We start from the raw sequence: 19,549 nt of genomic DNA on the forward strand, positions 1-19,549 counted from the left end.
GGAGTAAAGGAGAACAAAGAACACCAAAGACACAAGGAAAATATTAGCCCAAGAGACAGAAAGGGTCACATAAACCAAAGACTTCATCAGCCTGAGACCAGAAGAACTAGATGGTGCCTGGCTACCACCAATGACCACCCTGACAGGGAACACAACAGAGAGTCCCGGATGGAGCAGGAGAAAGGTCTCAGCAGTTTGAAAAACTACTAGCTGGAAAGCAAAATACTTTAGACAGTGATATGGCCACTGCCCCAGATGGCAGCACCAATTCTGAAGCCCACTTCCCCTCCATTTGCCTCAAGCAAGTGTTCCCCAAATATACAAAGCATTTCAACTACATGCGCCCCTGGTGGACAGGTTGGCAAATTTGTTTATCTGGTTCCTGGGATTCAGGGATGTGTCTGCAGGCATTCATAGAGGCTTTCTTCTACCTGGCCCAGAGGAAATTCAAGATGCTGCCACTTCACGAGGAGGTGGCCTTGCTGATTGACCTGTGTGAATACCACCTGTCCCTGCTGGATGAAAAGCATCTGGTGTGTGGCCAGAGTGGCACCTCAGGGTGCCAGCCCCCTTGCAGCAGCACTCCCCAGGAAGCCACCCCCTTGGCCCAGCTGTCGGAGGTCACCTCCCTTTCCCGCCTCAACAGTGCCAATAAGCTCTCCCAGTCCAGACACTTTCTGTCCTGAGGGCTTCTCTGTCCTTCTAGAAGGAGATAACCCTTCAGGGCTACAGACGAACCCCTGGGCTTCCTGCCTGTGGAGAAATGGCAGGCTTTGAGAATTCCCATCTGAGATTCCCAGCTAATTGTCTCCATGTTCTGCTGAGCTGTGCTTTGAAAGACTGATTTCTCACCCACCTTCCTCCCAGCGCCTTTCAGCGATCCACCCTGCTTGTGATTCCTCAGTGGACATGACATCCAAAACGTGACAGATGGCATCTTCTATTCTGGGCTCATGGGAAGTAATAACCGGGGTGAAACTGCTGCTAAGTTTGGGGCAGGGGGCACCAACAATCCAGAGACTGAGAGCTGTAGAGAGGGAAGAGCTCGAGGAAGCAGAATCCTGGGTGCACCAGGGCCTCTGAGAGACTACCAGTGAAAGCCTGGGAACATCATGTTTACTTCCTACCACTCGTCCAGTGAAAATAAGTTGGAAATATCCAGTGGGCATGCACTGATCTCCCAATCCAATCATGTGCTACACGAGTGGAGTTAACAGATTAGCTTCATTTATTTCATTAGTTTGCCTTGTTGCTGCAATATTCAGTTTGCTATTAATTAAAAAATAATAAAGAAGTAACTAAAAAAATTAAAAATTTTTAAATATAACTGGAGAAAAATTACTACAATTTCTATTGCTTTGAGATAAAAAAAAATAGTGTCTCTAGCGCACTGCAGAAACTCTAAGCAATTTTCCATATTTTAAATGATGAAGAAAAGTGGGAATTTAAATTTTTACCACCAAGGCCATATTTTTCAACTACTGATCCTTCTTCTTTGTTTCCAACTTTTGAATTCCAATCACCAGTAATTATCAACGCATCTTGATTGCATGTTTGATCAATTTCAGGCTGCAGAAGTTGGTAAATCTTCAATTTCTTCATCTTTGGCCTTAGTGGTTGGTGGGTAAATTTGAATAACGGTTGTATTAACTGGTCTTCCTTGTAAGCACATGGATAGTATCCTATCACTGACAGCATTGTACTTCAGGATAGATCTTAAAATGTTCTTTTTGATGACGAATGTGATGTCATTCCTCTTCAATTTGTCATTTCTGGCATAGTAGGCCATATGATTGTCTGATTCAAAATGGTCAATACCAGTCCATTTCAGCTCACTAATGCCTAGGATATCGATCTTTATGCATTCCATTTCATTTTTGATGACTTCTAATTTTCCCAGATTTATACTTTGTACATTCCAGTTTCTGATTATTAATGGATGTTTACAGCTGTTTCTTCTCATTTTGAGTTGTACCACATTAGCAAATAAAGGTCCTGAAATCTTTACTCCATCTAAGTCATTAAGGTTGACTTTACTTTGAGGAGGCAGCTCTTCCCCGGTCATATTTTAAGTGCTTTCGAATCTGAGGGGCTCATCTTCCTGCACTATATCAGACAATGTTTTCACTTGGCAATTTTTTTCAGAAGTAGACGGCCAGGTCCTTCTCCCTATTCTGTCTTCGTCTGGAAGCTCCACTGAAACCTGTCCACCATGGGTGACCCTGCTGGAATTTGAAATACCAGTGGCATAGCTTCCAGCATCACAGCAACATGTAAGCTACCAGAGTACAACAATCTGACAGATTCATGGTGGTAACTGACATTACCTTAGTCAAAAAAGAAATATATATATAGGCATATATGTGTGTGTGTGTGTGTGTTTCCCCTCTTCGGCCCCATATTTGTATCAGTTGGGGAACTTACAAAGATCCTGATGCCCAATATGTGCTCTAGACCAATCAAACCAGAATCTCTAAGTGTTGGACGAAGTATTAATGTTTTTAAAAATTGATCAGCCCAACTCATATCTAAATCAAGTCTAATGTTGACCACACAAGGCCTGACTGGTTTGAGAGAAAGGAAGATAGATTATGAACAATCTGCTTTACCAGTACCAGGTAATCACTGTCTATTTCTTTAAGCAATTGTAACTGTACCATTAATTTTCCTGTAAGTGCATTCAACCATTCCTCTACTTTGTTAAGTTACTTTCACTTGCACAGAACTATAAAACATAATCTGCTCACAGATAATCAAGAGTTGCTTGTGTAGCTTCATTCCCATTATTTCCACTCTCATGAAAATAACCCACCTCATCCTTGCATGCTGCATTTTAGATCATTTCATAAACTCTATAATTAACTCTAGAGCTTCAGGTGTATAGTTGGCGCCATGATATGCCCTGATATATTTATTCACTGCATTTGCATTTCTATTCACATCATAACTATATTCAAGCTGCACCTGCAGATTCCCTGTATCAGCAACCATCTGAAATACACACATTTCATTTATACTTTAGTACAGTGCTACTAAATTTGAGCAGATGCCTGCAAATTAACCATGTCTATATTTAACCCCACCACTCATCTGTCAGTTTGTTGTACTGTGGTGGCTTGTGTATTGCTGAGATGCTGGAAGCTATGCCACTAGTATTTCAAATACCAGCGGGGTCACTCATGGTGGACAGGTTTCAGTGGAACATCCAGACAAAGACGAACTAGGAAGAAATGACTGGCGATCTACTTCTGAAAATTAGTCAATTGAAACTTTATGAATTACAAAAAATACTGTCTGATATAGTGCTGTAAGTTGTGCCCCTTAGGTTGGAAGGTACTATACAATAGCTGCAGCAATGGACTTAAACATACCAACAATTGTGAAGATGGCATAGGACTGGGCAACATTTCGTTCTGTTATACATAAGATTGTTATGAGTCAGAGCCGTTTCAACCAACACGTTTCAACCAATGTTGTTAGGTGTCACACAAGAACCCCATCAATCATCTTTTGTCTCAATCTTGTATATTAATCTTGTTAAACTTGTTAGACTTAAAGCCCCACCACAGAAAAGTGGACACTAGAGAAGTAAATCAGGACGACAAAATATACACGTTTCTGCTCCACTCACCAGTACCAACCCGTCTTGCATACAGACTCCTATGCAAAATCCAGCTATTTAGCATGGGCATCTGTATATTAATGTCTGATCAACAGTTCATTTTTAATTGATAGAATTTTCTGTTTTTCAACTAGCTTTGGACTAACTTAGGAGAAAGATGGCTAATGACTGATTGATGATCATTGCCCTCCCCACTCCAACAAACAAAATTTCTTATAGCTAATGTTATTTCTATAAAGGAGCCCTGGTGGCACAACAGTTAAGCACTTGGCTGCTAACTGAAAGACTGATGGTTCAAACACACCCGGTGGCTCTGCGGGAGAAAGATCTGGTGATCTGCTTCCATAAAGATGACAGCCATGAAAACCCTATGGGGCAGTTCTACTCTGTCACATGGGGTGGCTATGAGTCAGAATCGACTTGATGGCACCCAACAACAACAACATTGTCATTCCAACAATTATCTGAGCTAGACTCCAAGCTGGATTTACCAAGAAGCCAATGAAGCTTAAGTTCAGGGCTCTCAATTTGTACAGACCTCTTCCAAGGCTCGCGGAGGTGGCTTAAAGGCTTGTATTTGTAATTTTATATTATTTTCCTTGAAGTGGGCCTCTCCAAATTGTCTAAGTGACAGGCCCCACAAATTCTGGATCCATCTATAACTGGGCCTACTGTAACTTATAGATCAACAATGGTACCTCTGTTGGAGGAGAAGAAAAGCCTAGTTTTGTGGGTACAATAAAGGAAGGAAGTCCTGGCAGTCTACGTCTGAAAAAATCAGCCACTGAAAATTCTATGGAGCACAGTTCTACTCTGACACATATGGGGTCATTATGAGTCAGAATTGACTTGACAGTAACTGGTGGGTACAACTGCAAAACTAAAGCATTTCTTGTTAAACTTCACACTATGAATATTTGAGTTCATTTAGTGCCTTCCTTCTGATGGACACTAACATTTAGAGTGACCATGGGCCTCAGGGTTTCCCAGTTGCAAGTGTGAGAGAAGGTCTTACATCAGATCAAGAGCAAGTCAACAAGCCTTGTCTAGGAGCCTACCAGGCACCCAGGGCAGAGCTGTGGGTGTCCAAAAAAGTGGTCCTAAGCACAGGAGACACTCAAAAGTTGTTTGCTTATTTGAAGTGACGGATTGCTCCCCCAACGCAAATGGATAAATGAGACAAAATTCTTTTGCCTCCAGGAAAAAAAGAGAAAAACAGTAATTAAAACTTCTGCAGGGCTGTAAATATATGGGCAAGTACAGGTTTTTCTTTTATGTACTGAATCTACTTCATTGCAAGTATGGAAGATTCATTCACTGATTCATTAATTCATTTAATATACACTTATTGATTAATTACTGTGTGTACAATACTCTCTTCTGGATATTAGGGATACTGCAGTATATAAAATAGACAAAAATTCCTCCCCTTATGAGTCTTATATTCTATTGGAGAAACATAATAAGCAAGATAAATAAGTAAAATATACAGTATGTCAAATGGTGATGTGTTGAGGGAGAAAACTAAAGCAAGGATGGAAAATGTATGTAATTTGAAATTAACCAGGAACTTCCATTAAAAGATACATTCATGATGCATATCTTTATCACAGAAATACTATAAACAGAGGGAGAAGTAGTAATTGGAAGCCCAAGACTGCAGTCGAGGATTCTGGCTATGAGTCTGCCTAAAAAGCCATAAAAATCTCCCTGAAAGGCTCCATACTCACAAAAAGCATAAAATTCCACTCTTGAGTTTTTAGGGAGAGGCTTTCGGTTCTCTGGATAGAAGAAGTGGGCTCAGAAAGCAAATAATGGAGGTGTTATTGAAGGAAGCAACCTATCCATGTTTGGGAAGGGCAAACTCTAGATCCTAGTTGAAATCAGGGAGGAAAAACCCAGGCTTTTCCAGTGTCTGTGGAAAGTAGGCAGGCCAAGACCCCTGGGATAGGGCAGGAGATCCCAAGCAGATCCCAGGCCAACTTCCACAAATAAAATCAGGTTTGCAAACAACCTGCCAAAGTCAGGCCCAGGCAAGAGCATCTTGTCTGGCCTCTTTGCAAAAAAAAAAAAAGTTTCTGTCCACACTCTTGCTAAATTTGGAATTCCTCTTAATGCAATAAGAAAGATTTCCAATGCAATGATTAAAGAGAAATGGTCTAGCATGCAAATGCCTGGAGTGAATGTTTTAAGGCATAATCATTAAGTGACAGTTATAACCCAGAGTTGCCAGATTCCTGTGTATTTTGGTGAGGAGAGGGGGATAGGATTAAACCAGGCAGGAACCTACAGAAGAGCCTGGAGCAGGGAAGATCCACTCTGCAGACCACATGGCTTGGCAGGGTAGTACTTTGTTTCATGCTACTGAGCCAGGAGAGAGCAGAGCTGGGCCTCCAGATGCACCCATACTGTAGCCCCACAAGCAGACAGGAAGCCTGGCGAGACTGATAAAAGCATGAGGCTCTATGATGCATTGTTGTTGTTAGTTGCCATCAAATCGGCTCTGACTCATAGCGACCTCATGTGTAACAGAGTGAAGCACTGCCCCGTCCTGAGCCATCCTCACACTCATTGTATGAGTGACTCCATTGTTTTGGCTATTATGTTGCCATCCATAAGGTTTTCATTGGCTCATTTTCAGAAGTAGATCGGCAGGCCTTTCTTCTTAGTCTGTCTTAGGCTGGAAGCTCTGCTGAAACCTGTCCACCATGAGTGACCCTGCTGGTATTTGAGATATCAGTGGCAAAGCTTCCAGCATCACAGAAACACGCAAGTCCCCACAGTATGTATGACAAACTGACAGATGGGCTATGGCGCATTCAGGTCAGAAATTCCAGATTCAAAGCGTGGATACAAAGTCCAGTTTGGGAGCTAACCTTTGTCTAGCATGCCTTTACTCTGAACACCTGTCAAGCCATCTGGGTCTAGCCCTTCCCTGGACAACACTGTGCTCTCTCTGCTGGCCAATAAGTCCAGATCTTCACCTTAGAATCCAACCTTCCTCAGCTTCCAATGAAGCCAAGCTCTTCTGCAGAGTTCTCGCAGGCCGGTGGAATCTCCTGCTGGGCCAGCTCCACTGAGTGGCTGAGCCCCAGGGAAACACTGGTCCCCACTCCAAAAGAGGCTCCCTTTCTTACTGCCAATAGCCACTGAAACTGACCATGTGCAACTTGTTGCCTTAACAACAGAGTCGCAGGCACTGTCAAATCTCTTCCCTTGTTTTCTTTTATTTCTAAAATTGAATCATATGGCTCCAGACCACATTATAAGCAACATCCACAACACCGTAATAAAAAAGCAGTCTGGCTGCCCAGGAGTCAGGCTTTCCTCCACCTAGCAACACTGGCTGTGGTCAGTTAGCATGTCCACACCGTCCTCAGAAAGCACAGCCAGGGCTGGCTCATTATGACAGCTTTCTTCATGAGGCTATTTCGGCTGAGGGGAGAAGTATGGAGAGAGGCAGCAGAACAACGTATGTTCAGACAGAGAGGAAGCTGTGCTGGTTTGGTTACTTTACCCTTCTGGCCCAATATGCATGGACAACCTGGCAAAGTCAGAAAACTATTCTCTAAAGCTCATTAGGAATACCTATGTTCATTGCAGCATTATTCACAATAGCAAAAAGATTAAAACAATCTAAGTGCCCATCAATGAATGAATGGATAAACACAGTGGTACATACAATGGAATATATACTAAGCAACTATAAAGAATAATGAGTCCAAGAAGCATAACATGGGTGAATCTGGAGGACATTATTCTGAGTAAAATAAGTCAATCACAAAAGGACAAATATTGCATGATCACACTACTATAAAAAGTCAAGAATAGATATACACATAGAAAGCAACGTTCTTTGATGGTTACCAAGGATGGGGGGAGGGAGGGGGAATCCCTTTCTAGATAGTAGACACTTGTTATTTTTGATGATGGGAAAGGCAATACCTAATATGGGTGAAGTCTGCACATCTTAACCAAGGTAAATAAAGACATTAAGAAGTACCGAAGAAAAAGGGACAATATCGGTAAAGGTAACATATATAATTTTGCAACAACAGTAGTAACTAAAAAATATGTGTGTGGTTACATAGGTAGATATGTATGCATATATGTGTATAGGAAGGCAGATGTGAATACATGCACGTGCATATATAGGTGTATCTGTAGGCATATGTACGTATATGCTTCTGTGTGCTGCATATATACCCATATATATAATAAAGCACATAGAGGGCACAGTTACGGAGACTTCCTAGACACATCCAAACAACTCGTGGGATTGGTTTACTGGGTTAAAAGGCTTAGGACCATAGTCTCGTGGGACAACTTAGTCAACTGGCATAATATAGTTCATAAAGATAATGTTCTACATCCTAGCTTGCTGAGCAGCATCTGGGGTCTTAAAAGCTTGTGAGCATCCATCGAAGATACAACTATTGGTCTCTGCTCGTCTAGAGCAAAAAAGAATGAAGGCAAACAAAGACTCAAATAAGAAACTAGTCCACAGGACTAATAGCCCACACGAACCATGGCCTCTGCTAACCTGAGACCAGAAGAACTAGATAGTGCCCGGCTACCACTACCAACATTCTGACCAGGGACACAACACAATAGAATTGTATGACCCAGATAGAATGGGAGAAAAATGTAAAACAAAATTCAAATTCATAAAAAAGGCCAGACCTACTGGACCAATAGAGACCAGAGGAACCCCAAAACGATTGCCTTAAGATACCCTTTGAACTTGGAACTGAAGCTACTTCTAGAGGTCACCTTTCAGCCGAATAATAGATTGCCTTATAAAATAAACGATATCACTCGTGAGTAATGTGCTCCCTTAAACAGTCAACTGTATGAGACTAAATGGTCAACATTTACCCAAAAGCAAAGACGAGAAGGCAAGGAGGGGAAGGGAAGCTAGACCAATGGAAACAGAACAAACAGAATGGAAATAATGAGAATGTTGACACACTGTGAAAATTGTAACCAATCTCACAATAATCCGTATAAAACTTGTTAAATAGGAACCCAATTTGCTGTTTAAACTTTCACCTAAAACACAATAAAATATTTTTAAAAATAAAATAAAGCTCATTAGGAGTCCCTGGGTGGTGTAAATGGTTAAATGCCTGGCTACTAACTGAAAGGTTGGAAGTTCAAGTCCACCCAGAGGCACCTTGGAAGAAAGACGTAGAGACCTACTTCCAAAAAGTCAGCCATTAACAATCCTATGGAGCATAGTTCTGCTCTGACACACATGGGGTCGCCATGAGTTGGAATACTCAATGGCAACTGGAAAAGCTTATTAGAATGTTTAATTTTCATTGCAATTGCAAGTGAAAAGGAAGATTCTCCTACCCAGCTTCCAGCAAAAGGAGAAATGGGCTCATCCCAAATTAAAACTAAAAACTATTTCCCCACACAAACCATACTTAAATTATGAAATCCGTGAGGAAGCTGTTGTACTTCACTTTTTCCAAAGACAGATAGTTTGTGAGTGAGAACGGAAGACAGGAGAAGGTCTTAGGGAATCACAACCTACAACCAACCCTTTTGAAACATCGCAAAGATTTCTTCATTATTTCACTACACACATATGCACAATATCCACTATTACGGAATGCAGTCAATAATACAAGTCAACTGGATTGACAAGGCATCAGATTATTGTCATTACAGGCCATTTGCTGTCAGGCTGATGGGACTTTGGGAGAAGGTTTTAGGAATATTTTGGGAGAGGAGAACACCCCGATTTGCCTGATCACATCGAATGCAGTGTTTGTGGCAAAATGCCGAAGAAGTGGAAGGTGGTCAATCTGCAGCTATTTCCATTCAGATGGAATACGTGTAATTCCTATAGTAGTTCCTGCTCATTATAAAACATCTCCCTTTGTTCTTACTTCAATTTAGAAAGAAATTCACACAGATAGTACCTACTGGCTACTATTGTAAATATAGGTTCATAGGCTTTGGAAATTGATGCTTTTGTGGGATGAACAATGACTAATCAACAAAATACACATTATTCTCAACTCTACAAATCATGATGATCAGAACCAACAGCGTTAGTTTAAGTGAGCACCCTCACAGCAACAAGGCTACTTAAGCTACTTACTGATTTATATTAATATAATATCCTCTTTGCACATGAGAGGACAAATATTCATTACTATAATTTCCATCTATTAAAATACTGTGCCTTTATTTTAAATACTTCTCCTTTACTCTGAAAACTAACTGACAGCAACTCAGAAAGCATTGTGTAGCCACTGGAAATTAATTATGGGTCAGCTAAAGCAATAGTCCTCCCTTCTCTCCTCCCTCTACAGGCCCTTCCTCCTACCTAGCATATGCTTTTAGCAAGGTACGCAATCAAAATGGAAACATCTATTCCCAGTAATTTGGTTAAAATGGTTAAAGAACTCCACAAAACAATATGGGAAAAATAACACGTCCTTCTCTGATACAGAATTTTTCAAAAATGCAACCCACATGTCACTATGTGAGAATCACCTCATTGAAAAAACAGTCTCACTCCATCCAGACACACTGACTTAGGTTGGGAATGGGGTATCTGCATTCTTAATAAGCTGCCCAGTGCACCATCAAAACCCTGGCAGTCAAGGAGCCCTGCTTTAATGTAAATCATCGTGTGTCTGTACATAGCTGCTCCCCCGACTCACCTGGTGGACTCCCGTGTCCTGCTGCAGCTGTGGCGATTGCAAAAGCAGAAGCAGGCGAGACAGAGCAGTGGGCATTGTCAGCAGTCTGTCCTGATTATTTAAAAAAGAAAACGGAATGGTGAGGTCAGTGGATAATATTCCGTAATGAAAATTCTCATTTTCTTTCCTGCATTGGATGAAGGCTTGAGCCATATGCCCTGTACTGTCCCTGTTAACAGGGAAATAACAAGATTCTTCATCAGCAACTCTACTCTATCCCCAAGAACAGGGAAACATGTTCACAACATCTTGTACAAGAATGTTCACAGCAGCATTATTCATGATGGCCAAAAAGTGAAAACAACTGATAAATGGATAAACCAAAAGTGGTATATCCATGCAATGGAATATGATTCAGTCATAAAAGGGAATGAAGTACTGATACATGCTACGACATAAATGGACTTTTAAAACATTACGCTAAGTGAAAGAAATCAGACACAAAAGGCCGCATGTGGCATGCTTCTGTTTATATGAAATGCCTAAAACAGACAAATCCACAGAGACAGAAAGTGGATTAGTGGTTGCCAAGGTTGGTGGGGCAGGGGGAGGAGGAATGGAAGGAGGGGAGGTGAAAATGGGGAGCTTCTGTTAATGGGTACAGGGTTTCTTTTTGGGGTAATTAAATTGTTCTGGAATTAGATCGAGGTGATGGCTGCATGGCTTTGTGAATATACTAAAAAACACTTAAAAGGGTAGTTTTATGGTACATGACTTATATCTCAATAAAGAAGGATTTTTTTTTTAAAGATCCTACATCAGTTACTGATAGAATTTCCTTCTTAGAACACTTTTAAAGATGGGAAAGGGTTAAGTGTGGCCCTTCTAAACTCAAAACAGTGCACTGAGCAATCTTTCACTGTCCCTTTCACTCCTCAGACTGTGCTTAACACACAGCATCTGGGATGCTGATGCCAACCTCACTGTTTATCCTCACTCAGGCTTTTAGTGAAAACAGTTCCCTGTGATTCTGGCCTGAAGGGTATGTATTAGCTTGCCCCTAAGTTATGCAGTCATCCTTAAGATAAATAAATACAGGAGAAAGCAAAGAGCTGCTTAAGGTGCCCATGTGTGAAAGCACACAACAGCTCTACCCTATCCTTACGCAGTAGTCTTAAAATATTTCTGGAACAAAGTGACAAGTAGACAGATGAACGGGCAAAATTTTAGTTAGACAGGGAGATAATATATGATGCTGTCCCAGTTTGGACCCTCCATATAATCACGGATTTCAACCTCCTTCCTGTGTTCCTATGTCTCTGTGATTTTAGTCATACCAAGGAAGAAACAAAGGATTTAGCTAATCCACCACAGAATTTCCAAATACTCCTTATATAAATTTAAAAACTTACATATGAATATAAATATATGGAAAGTGTTTCAGAGGCCGATAAAGCACAGCCTGAATTATTGTAACAGAGTGAACAGTACTTCATTCTTGCCTTAGTAGAGTTTTGCTTCCATGGGCTCTGGCCCCAAATTTTTCCAGGCTACAATGAACTCAAGGAGGTCTGTCCTACATGACAATAGTCAAGTAAATTGGCAGGGCCTGGATTGACAGGCTCTAAGAATAGAAGAGAGATTTACTAATACGATAGCCATCTTATGACAAGCCAGGGAAGTCTAGCTTGTCACCTCCCTTTATCAGAACCACCCAAATGGCAGGTTGGCCCCTAACAGACCAGGAATCTGAAATCAATCCAATCCCCAAAGGGTTAATATCCATCAAGGCAAATTCTCTGTCCACAGCCTGACCCAAGCTAGCTGGTCTCATGCTGATGATGGGAATGGCAGCAGCTTCCACCAAGTGGCTAAGACCACACATGAACGACCATTTGGAGTCATGCACTCTCCTTGATATCGTATTTTGCTAAACTGCCTTACTTGAAAACATGAATAGCTAAGAGTCAGAAGTGCCTTTGCATTTTACTTGGGTTACTTGGGGTGAATCTGGTTTCATAATTATGGTTTCCCCTTCTGACTTGAAATAATTGGCTTGAGGAAAAAAAAAAAAAAAACACTTCAAAGACAGTTGTTATTTTATTTGGATATGTTTATTTGAGCAATGGGGAAAATGGAGTAATAAAAGATTTCTACCTTTGCTCTGATGGTTTTCCCACCAACTGGAGAAAGCTTGATATGTTCTAAAACAAATTATGGGTAATCCTTTACAATTTTCTTGACTAGAGAGAGAAAAATTATACCTGTTTCTGCCGCGAGCAATAATGACTGGGGTCCCATGCTACAAAAAAAACCAAACCCATTGCTATCGAGTCAATTCCAACTCATAGTGACCCGATAGGACAGAGTAGAACTGGCCCATAGGGTTTCCAAGAAGCGGCTGGTGGATTTGAACCGCTGGCCTTTTGGTTAGCAGCTGTAGCTCTTAACCACTGTGCCAGTAGGGCTCCATTAGGTCCCCTGAAATTGATGCATCCCAGATAAGCATAATTAATACAGACTACACTGGGATACACAGTAAGGTATCAGAGGTCTGGGAACATTTTGGTAAAACCAGCACTGAGATTCTTCATCTAGCAATCATCTAAGGACAAGCCCCTTGATTCATGTTACTGCACATGAAGCACAATGCAACCAAGGGCCCAAATAAATATTGGTGATTCTGATGACACATTCTGTAATCATCTATTTTTTCCATCAATATATACAGTAATATTATTTCTTACAATTAATTTTTACAACTGAAACTAAATATAGGGAGGCAAAGGAAATATCCAGAAATTAGAAATCATTTCTCACTTTGATTTTTCTTAGTCCCTTTCGGAGTTCTCACCTCCAGGCTGCCGATAGCGGAGGTGCCTAGGAGTCGAGGGGGATCTGCAGGGTGAAAGTTCTGTGGCATCTGCTGCTGGCGAGCTTTCCATTCCTGCTCGGTCCACTGGTGCAGACTCGAGGACTGCTGCTTTAAAACACCATGAATTTTAATTCAAGACCTTCTTGTCAGTTTCATGCATAGAAACAGAAAAGTTTGTTATGGATAACGAGCATTTCATATTAGTCTACATTTTTAAAGGGCCTTAATATGAAATCAAGTCATTCCTCTTGGCAGAATGCTAATAACACTAAATCTAAATAGGAATCTTTCTAACCCTACTTGCAGACCCTGCTGATCCTGGTTGACCCTGGCTCTCCCTGCCCAGTCTCTCTGTCCAATACAGCAGCAGATGTTGAAGAGAACATGGAGAATGCAGTGGGTCCTCCGCCCTCCAGAACTGGATGGGGAAAGGGGAACTTCCCCAGATTATAAATCAGACTGGGATCAAAATTGAGACTTCACTAGTTCTTTGCTTGGGTTGCTCCCTTAAGCCAATCAAAGTCTGGATCTCTACTAATGTGGTCCCCCCAAGAAGCTCTAGGACCCTTAGATCTTAGAGGTACACCGTTCAAAATGGTAGCACTAGCCAAATGTGGCTATGAAAAGTTTAAATTTAAATGGTTTTTGTTAGGTGCCATCGAGTCGGTTCCAATTCATAGAGACCCTATGCACAACAGAATGAAACACTACCCTATACTGTGCCTCCTCACAATCACTACTGTATTTGAGCCCATTGTTGCAGTCACTGTGTCAATCCATCTCATTGAGGGTCTTCCTCTTTTCTGTTGACCTTCTACTTTACCAAGCATGATGTCCTTCTCCAGGGACTAAAGTTAAATTAATATTTCAGTTCCTCACTTGAACTAGCCACATTTCTAGTGCTCAGTAGCCACATGTGGCTAGTGACTACAGTATTGGACAGCACAGATTATAAAGCATTTCCATCCTCCCAGAAAGTTCCACTGGATAGCCCTGATCTAGAGCTAAAGATGAGCAGGAAGCCAGTGGAAATTTGTACAATGAACTGTTGAGAGGGTTTGAGATAATTTTGCCCTCTTCACTGCAACTAACATCCCGAGAATAAAAGACACTTCATTCTAGGGTCACATTTAGGCTACTACTGATGACATTTCCATACTCCTCCCACAGGCTTGGGTAGCGTAAATGGCTAAGCAAGGGACTACTAACCAAAAGATTGGCAGTTTGAACCTACCCACAGGTACCTTGAAAAAAAAGGCCTGGTAATCTGCTTCTGAAAGGTCACAGCTTTGAAAACCCTATGCAGCAGTTCCATTCTGAACATCTGGGGTTGCCATGAGGTGGGATCGACTCGACAACAACTAACAACGACCCACTGGCTTAATAATCAGGTAACACGGCAACTTTGTGTATGTCATTTCAAGGACAGGCACTAAATGAATTTCAGAAACTTCCAACAATTCTTCCATCTCTTTTTCCTCAGACTTATCGTCAGCTCCCACTGGTAAAAGTTTGCTGTCACTTCGGCTAATTTTACATTATACTTCAGCAGAACTACTCCAACCGACTCCCTTTGCCAACCCGTTCGAAATTTCACTCAACGAAATTTACAAAATCCCTAATGACTTCACATAAAGCCATTTTTACACTCACATGTGATTGACTCTTAGAAATGTGGCCACAGTTCCGCTATTTTGAAACACAAAAGGGCCAGGGAAGGAAGATGGTTAGAATTTTTCCTTGAATGACATAATTACAGTAAAGTTGGCAGTGAGGCAAGATGCAGACAAAACACCAGCGCTTAGCTGTTAGTTTTATTATTTTCTAAATAGCTTCCTCAAAATTCAGTAATGGAAGGCATCTGCGCTGCAAAGAGCAAGCAGAATAAATACCAAATGCATTTCTTTGGTTTGATTCAACCATTCATTCATCTGAGGCAAATGAAATCGTTAGTCAGCAATTACACCAAACGCAAAAAACTTTCCAGTGAGAGAGCTGGACAAGATCAGAATATCCACTGAAAGAACAGGCAAGAAAGAATAACACTGTAAGCTAATAGGTACCTACAGAAAGGAGAAAAATCGTGCCTGGATGGTGAGGAGAAACAGGATTTGCTCCTGGCATGTTCACTTTTGATCAAGCTCCATGCAAACAGCTTTGCTTGCAGGAGTGGGCAGATGTGGGCTCCAAACAAATGCTAAAATTGGGAGCACTTTCAGCCCACAGGCAGACAATTTTCAAACCAAGAGCACAGACACAGATACTAGTAATATCAGCAAAGCTGAGTTAAGTTACACAACCATGGCCTAAGTGAACGTTGATTGCTGTTGGTTTTATTTTCATTGAAAACCCCATTGGGTGGAAGCTGGTTGCATCTGAGTCAGGCTAACTCTTGTGCTTTTTAAAAGCACCCAAGGTAGAAGCAGGTGGAGACTTCCTGGTAGGAAGAGGGGAGGGCACGCTAGTGAATGCTGGTGAGCCTAGTACAAATTTGGGGACGGGGTTAGAGGGAAATGAAATTCCATTGTCTTTCTTCCATGCAGGAGACACAAATCCAATTCCTGGCCAATGTACCCCATGTGCAGCCACCACCCATCTGTCAGTGGAGGCTTGTGTGTTGCTGTGATGCTGAACAGGTTTCAGCAGAGCTTTCAGACTAAGACAGCCTGGGAAAAAAGGCCTGGTGATCTACTTCTGAAAATCTGCCAATGAAAACCCTATGCATTACAATGGCCCGATCTGCAACTGATGATGGGGATGCCTCAGGACCAAGGAGCATTTGGTTCCACTGTGCATGGGGTCACCACGAGTTGGGGGCTGACTCGGCAGTAGCTAACAACAATAAAATCTTTCCCTAAGAAGTTCATAGTCTCACTCATTTTAAGAAATATTTCCTATTTCTCTGTTTTCCCTTCACTTCACTTTAAGTTCTCTCCCCAGAAAAATACTGCAAGGCTGGCAATATAATTTCAATGACAATAAAGTTGGACAAAGGTCACTGGTATTTTTTAAATAATGTGCTCTGAAACTATCTAGTTAGACAGTGTGAGAGAGACCTTTGGCCTCAGTAAGGACCTAATGAGTGAAGCTGGTGTTATACAATAAGATTGTGTGCAGTTTTATCCTGAAGTGAAAAGCAGAAAATCTATAAACTCTTGGCACAGGAATCTAACTCTAAGTCAACATTTTGGGGAAAATTCAGTGAGAAACAGATAGATTAAGCCCTCAAGTTTAGCTAATTCTCTAGTGTAAGAGAGAACCTAGTATTTCTGCCATGCTTTTATTCACAAGTTCTCGCCATCTGTTGGTCCCAGGCCATAAATGATCAATGCTATCATCATATGGCAAGGCTCTCCAGCTGCCTCTGTGACCACAGTGATTCCACCTCTGCCCAACATCTGCCAACGCCAGGTTTTTGAAGTCTTTGTCAATGTCCTTTCCTGGGCACTTGATCCAGACCCTCTCATTTCCCTTGGTCTCTCTCAGTCTTACCTTATTCCAGCTTATTTCTCCAGGAAAAACTTCCTGGTTCCCACCACAGTGACCACACCTCCATCCAAGCAGGTTTTATGACATGGCACTGGACATCACCTAACCATCGCTATACACTGTGGGCCTGGGCTTTGAAGACCCAGCGCTAGGGAACTTGGTGAGCAATGTGGAACACTCCCTGCACAATAAATGGAAAAATTAATTATAGTGGGCAATGGGTAGCTTGAGTAGGGATCTCTAGAACCATGAGTTGGAACTGACTCAGCAGCAACTAACAACAACAAAACTATGACACATGGTTAGACTGCTGTAATGCAGAAAGGAACAGACTTTACTTTTGCCTTTTTATTAAAGAAAAAAATATTCCACACTACTAGGCTTTGAGGGCAGTGGTAGGTAAGTGGTAGAATTTTGGCTGTCCCGGTGGGAGACCCTGGTTTGATTCCTGGCCAACGAACCTCATGTGCAGCTACCACCTGTCTGTCAGCAGAGGCTTACATGTTGTTGTGATGGTGAACAGGTTGCAACAGAGCTTCCAGACTAAGACTGACTAGGAAAAAGGCCTGGCAAACTATTTCTGAAATTAGCCAGTGAAACCCCCATGGATCACAAAGGCCCGACTCACAACTGATCACGGGGATGGCACAGAGTGGGGCAGTGTTTTGTTCCATTGTGCATGGGGTTGCTATGAGTCAGGGGCAGGCTCAATGGCATTTAACAACAACACTTAATTAGGTAACAACACTTTAATTAGGCTTTGGCCAAATTAAAATGCAATCTCTAGGAAATTACAGAAAAAAGAAAGATTCCTTAGGAGAGTTTTCCTTTTTTTTTTTGTAAGTTAACTCAATGCTAGAAAGCCCTAAGAAGACTAGTAACAAGGTCAGCTCTACAGGGCTGTCCATGGTTTCAAAACTGGACAAAGACTGTTGCCTGCTCTCAGAAATGGCTTTCACTACTGAGGTCACTAACCCATTGATCCATTCTTCTTGGCCTGTGCCAAATGACACTCTGATTTGGCTCAATGATATATGACTTCCCCTACTTTTCACCTTCTAGAACACTATCGGTATCTCTTGTATTAGAGTCCTTCTACCCTTATAGTTGCTTTGTGTCTATCTTAACCACATAACTAGGTTATAAAGGGAAAGGACACCATCTTATTTGCCTTTATGGCCCCTGCAGCACTGAGCACAGTGCCCCACACAGAGAAGGTGCTCATTCAACAACTCTTGAACAGGCCTGACTGTGTTCCCATCTCAGGCCCAGGGGCAAGCAAATCAAAGCCTTGGAGTCACTGGTGTTTGACACTAAAATGCTTGTTCCTAAAGCTTTCCTAACTCAAAATAACATAAGAATCCAGACTTTTCCCCAGATCTGTCTTTTCCTGTGATTAATAGCTTATACTTCACAGGCTACCCGGTCCCAGAGGGTGTATTACAGATAAGCTTCTCTAAATCACTTCCTCCAGGGAGGATCAAACCCCAGATGCACTTGTCAGCTGGGCACTGCCTCATTATTCCAGAGAAGAATCCATCATGATTCTGCTGAAGCTTGTTCTAATGACTTTTTAATTATCTTCCCCGTTTCCTCTTCCTTAGTTGTTAACTTGTCAATTTAGAGAATTTCTTGTTAAATAGGGTGCTACTTTTGAGGATGACGACTACTCCAGTTAAAATTCCATGAAGTACTTTATTCAGGAAGCTTATTTCAGTGATCTAAGCTATAAAGTACATGGAAACTTCAAGGAGGTAGAAACGTGAGGGTCTATGCTTCCATCTGGGTGACTCTTCTTGAAATGTGGGCACTTTGTTTTATTTATTGTCCAATTTTGATTATATTATCAATCATAGTAAAAAAAAAATTTTTTTTAAGGTGCTTGCTAATTTGGCTGTGAAACCGTTTTGTTTTAATCGCAGAACACTGGACTTTAAAGCAACAAGGTTTACCTCTTCCAACCCCCATACTGTACCAAACTGAGGAAGGTGAGGTGATGTGCCAGAAGGCCTACAATTAGTTCAGTGAATGTTCTGCTTGGTTCAGTCATTTAACAAATATTTACGACCTGCCAGGTACTAGCCTAGGCACTAAGGATACAGGGATGAATAAGACAGACAAGGTAGCTGATCTCATGGAGCTTACACGGGGAAAGACTGTCTAAGCAGAGGGAAGAACAAGTGCAAAGGCCTGAGGCAGGACTGACCTTGACGTTTCTGAGAATCAAAAAGGAAACCAACTTGATGAGCTTAGTAGATGAGGGAACATGGTAAGAGAGGGACTGGAGAGGAAGACAGGATCTAAGTACCAGAGGGCCTTGAAGACCTAAGGATGGAGGATATACTTTAAGTGTGATGGGAAGTCATTAGAGAAAACAAGCAGGAAATGATGTGATCTGATTCACATTATTAAAAACAATCCTGGCTGCAGCATGGAGAATGAAAACTGACCCCAAATTGGTTTTTCTCCCTATACCTCTGTTGTCATATGGAGTGCTGCCTTGGTAACTAAACTGAAGAACCCATCTTAATGCTTTCAAGCAAGGTCAACCTCAGCAGAGGAAAGGCTGCAAGCAGTACAAATGCTTAAAGTGGGCACTGGAGGAAGAAAAGGTCTGAGGCACGAGCTCATGGATGAGGGCGCTGTATGCAAAGTATCTTTAGCCAACCAGCTTTGACCAAGTTCCAAGAAGAAACCTCTAGTAATATTGTTTGAATATACTATTCTTCACTACAGAACTGACTGCAATTAGCTTTTTACTGTACAAGGCATAAGAACAGCTAACCTTGCTCTTGGTTCCACAAGGGCTAGAGGGAACTGCAGGAATTTTCTCTTCTAACTAGCCAACATATCCATTCTACTTTCTGTACAGGTGTAGGAAAGTTACAGAGAAAGGGAGTT

General features: G+C 41.7%; 1 protein-coding gene across 1 annotated transcript in view; it reads right to left on the reverse strand.

Moving 5' to 3' along the window:
* RASGRF2 (Ras protein specific guanine nucleotide releasing factor 2) overlaps positions 1–19,549 on the reverse strand; it is a 281,781-nt gene that overhangs the window by 95,800 nt on the left and 166,432 nt on the right. The window contains exons 16-17 of the mRNA XM_004374457.2: positions 13,139–13,264; positions 10,306–10,395 (exon numbers count right to left, since the gene is read on the reverse strand). Coding sequence (XP_004374514.1) covers positions 10,306–10,395; positions 13,139–13,264 — 216 coding nt within the window. The remainder of the gene's footprint in view (positions 1–10,305; positions 10,396–13,138; positions 13,265–19,549) is intronic.

The sequence above is a fragment of the Trichechus manatus genome, unplaced genomic scaffold (genome assembly GCF_000243295.1).
Source record: "Trichechus manatus latirostris isolate Lorelei unplaced genomic scaffold, TriManLat1.0 scaffold00029, whole genome shotgun sequence".
Classification (NCBI taxonomy): Eukaryota; Metazoa; Chordata; class Mammalia; order Sirenia; family Trichechidae; genus Trichechus; species Trichechus manatus.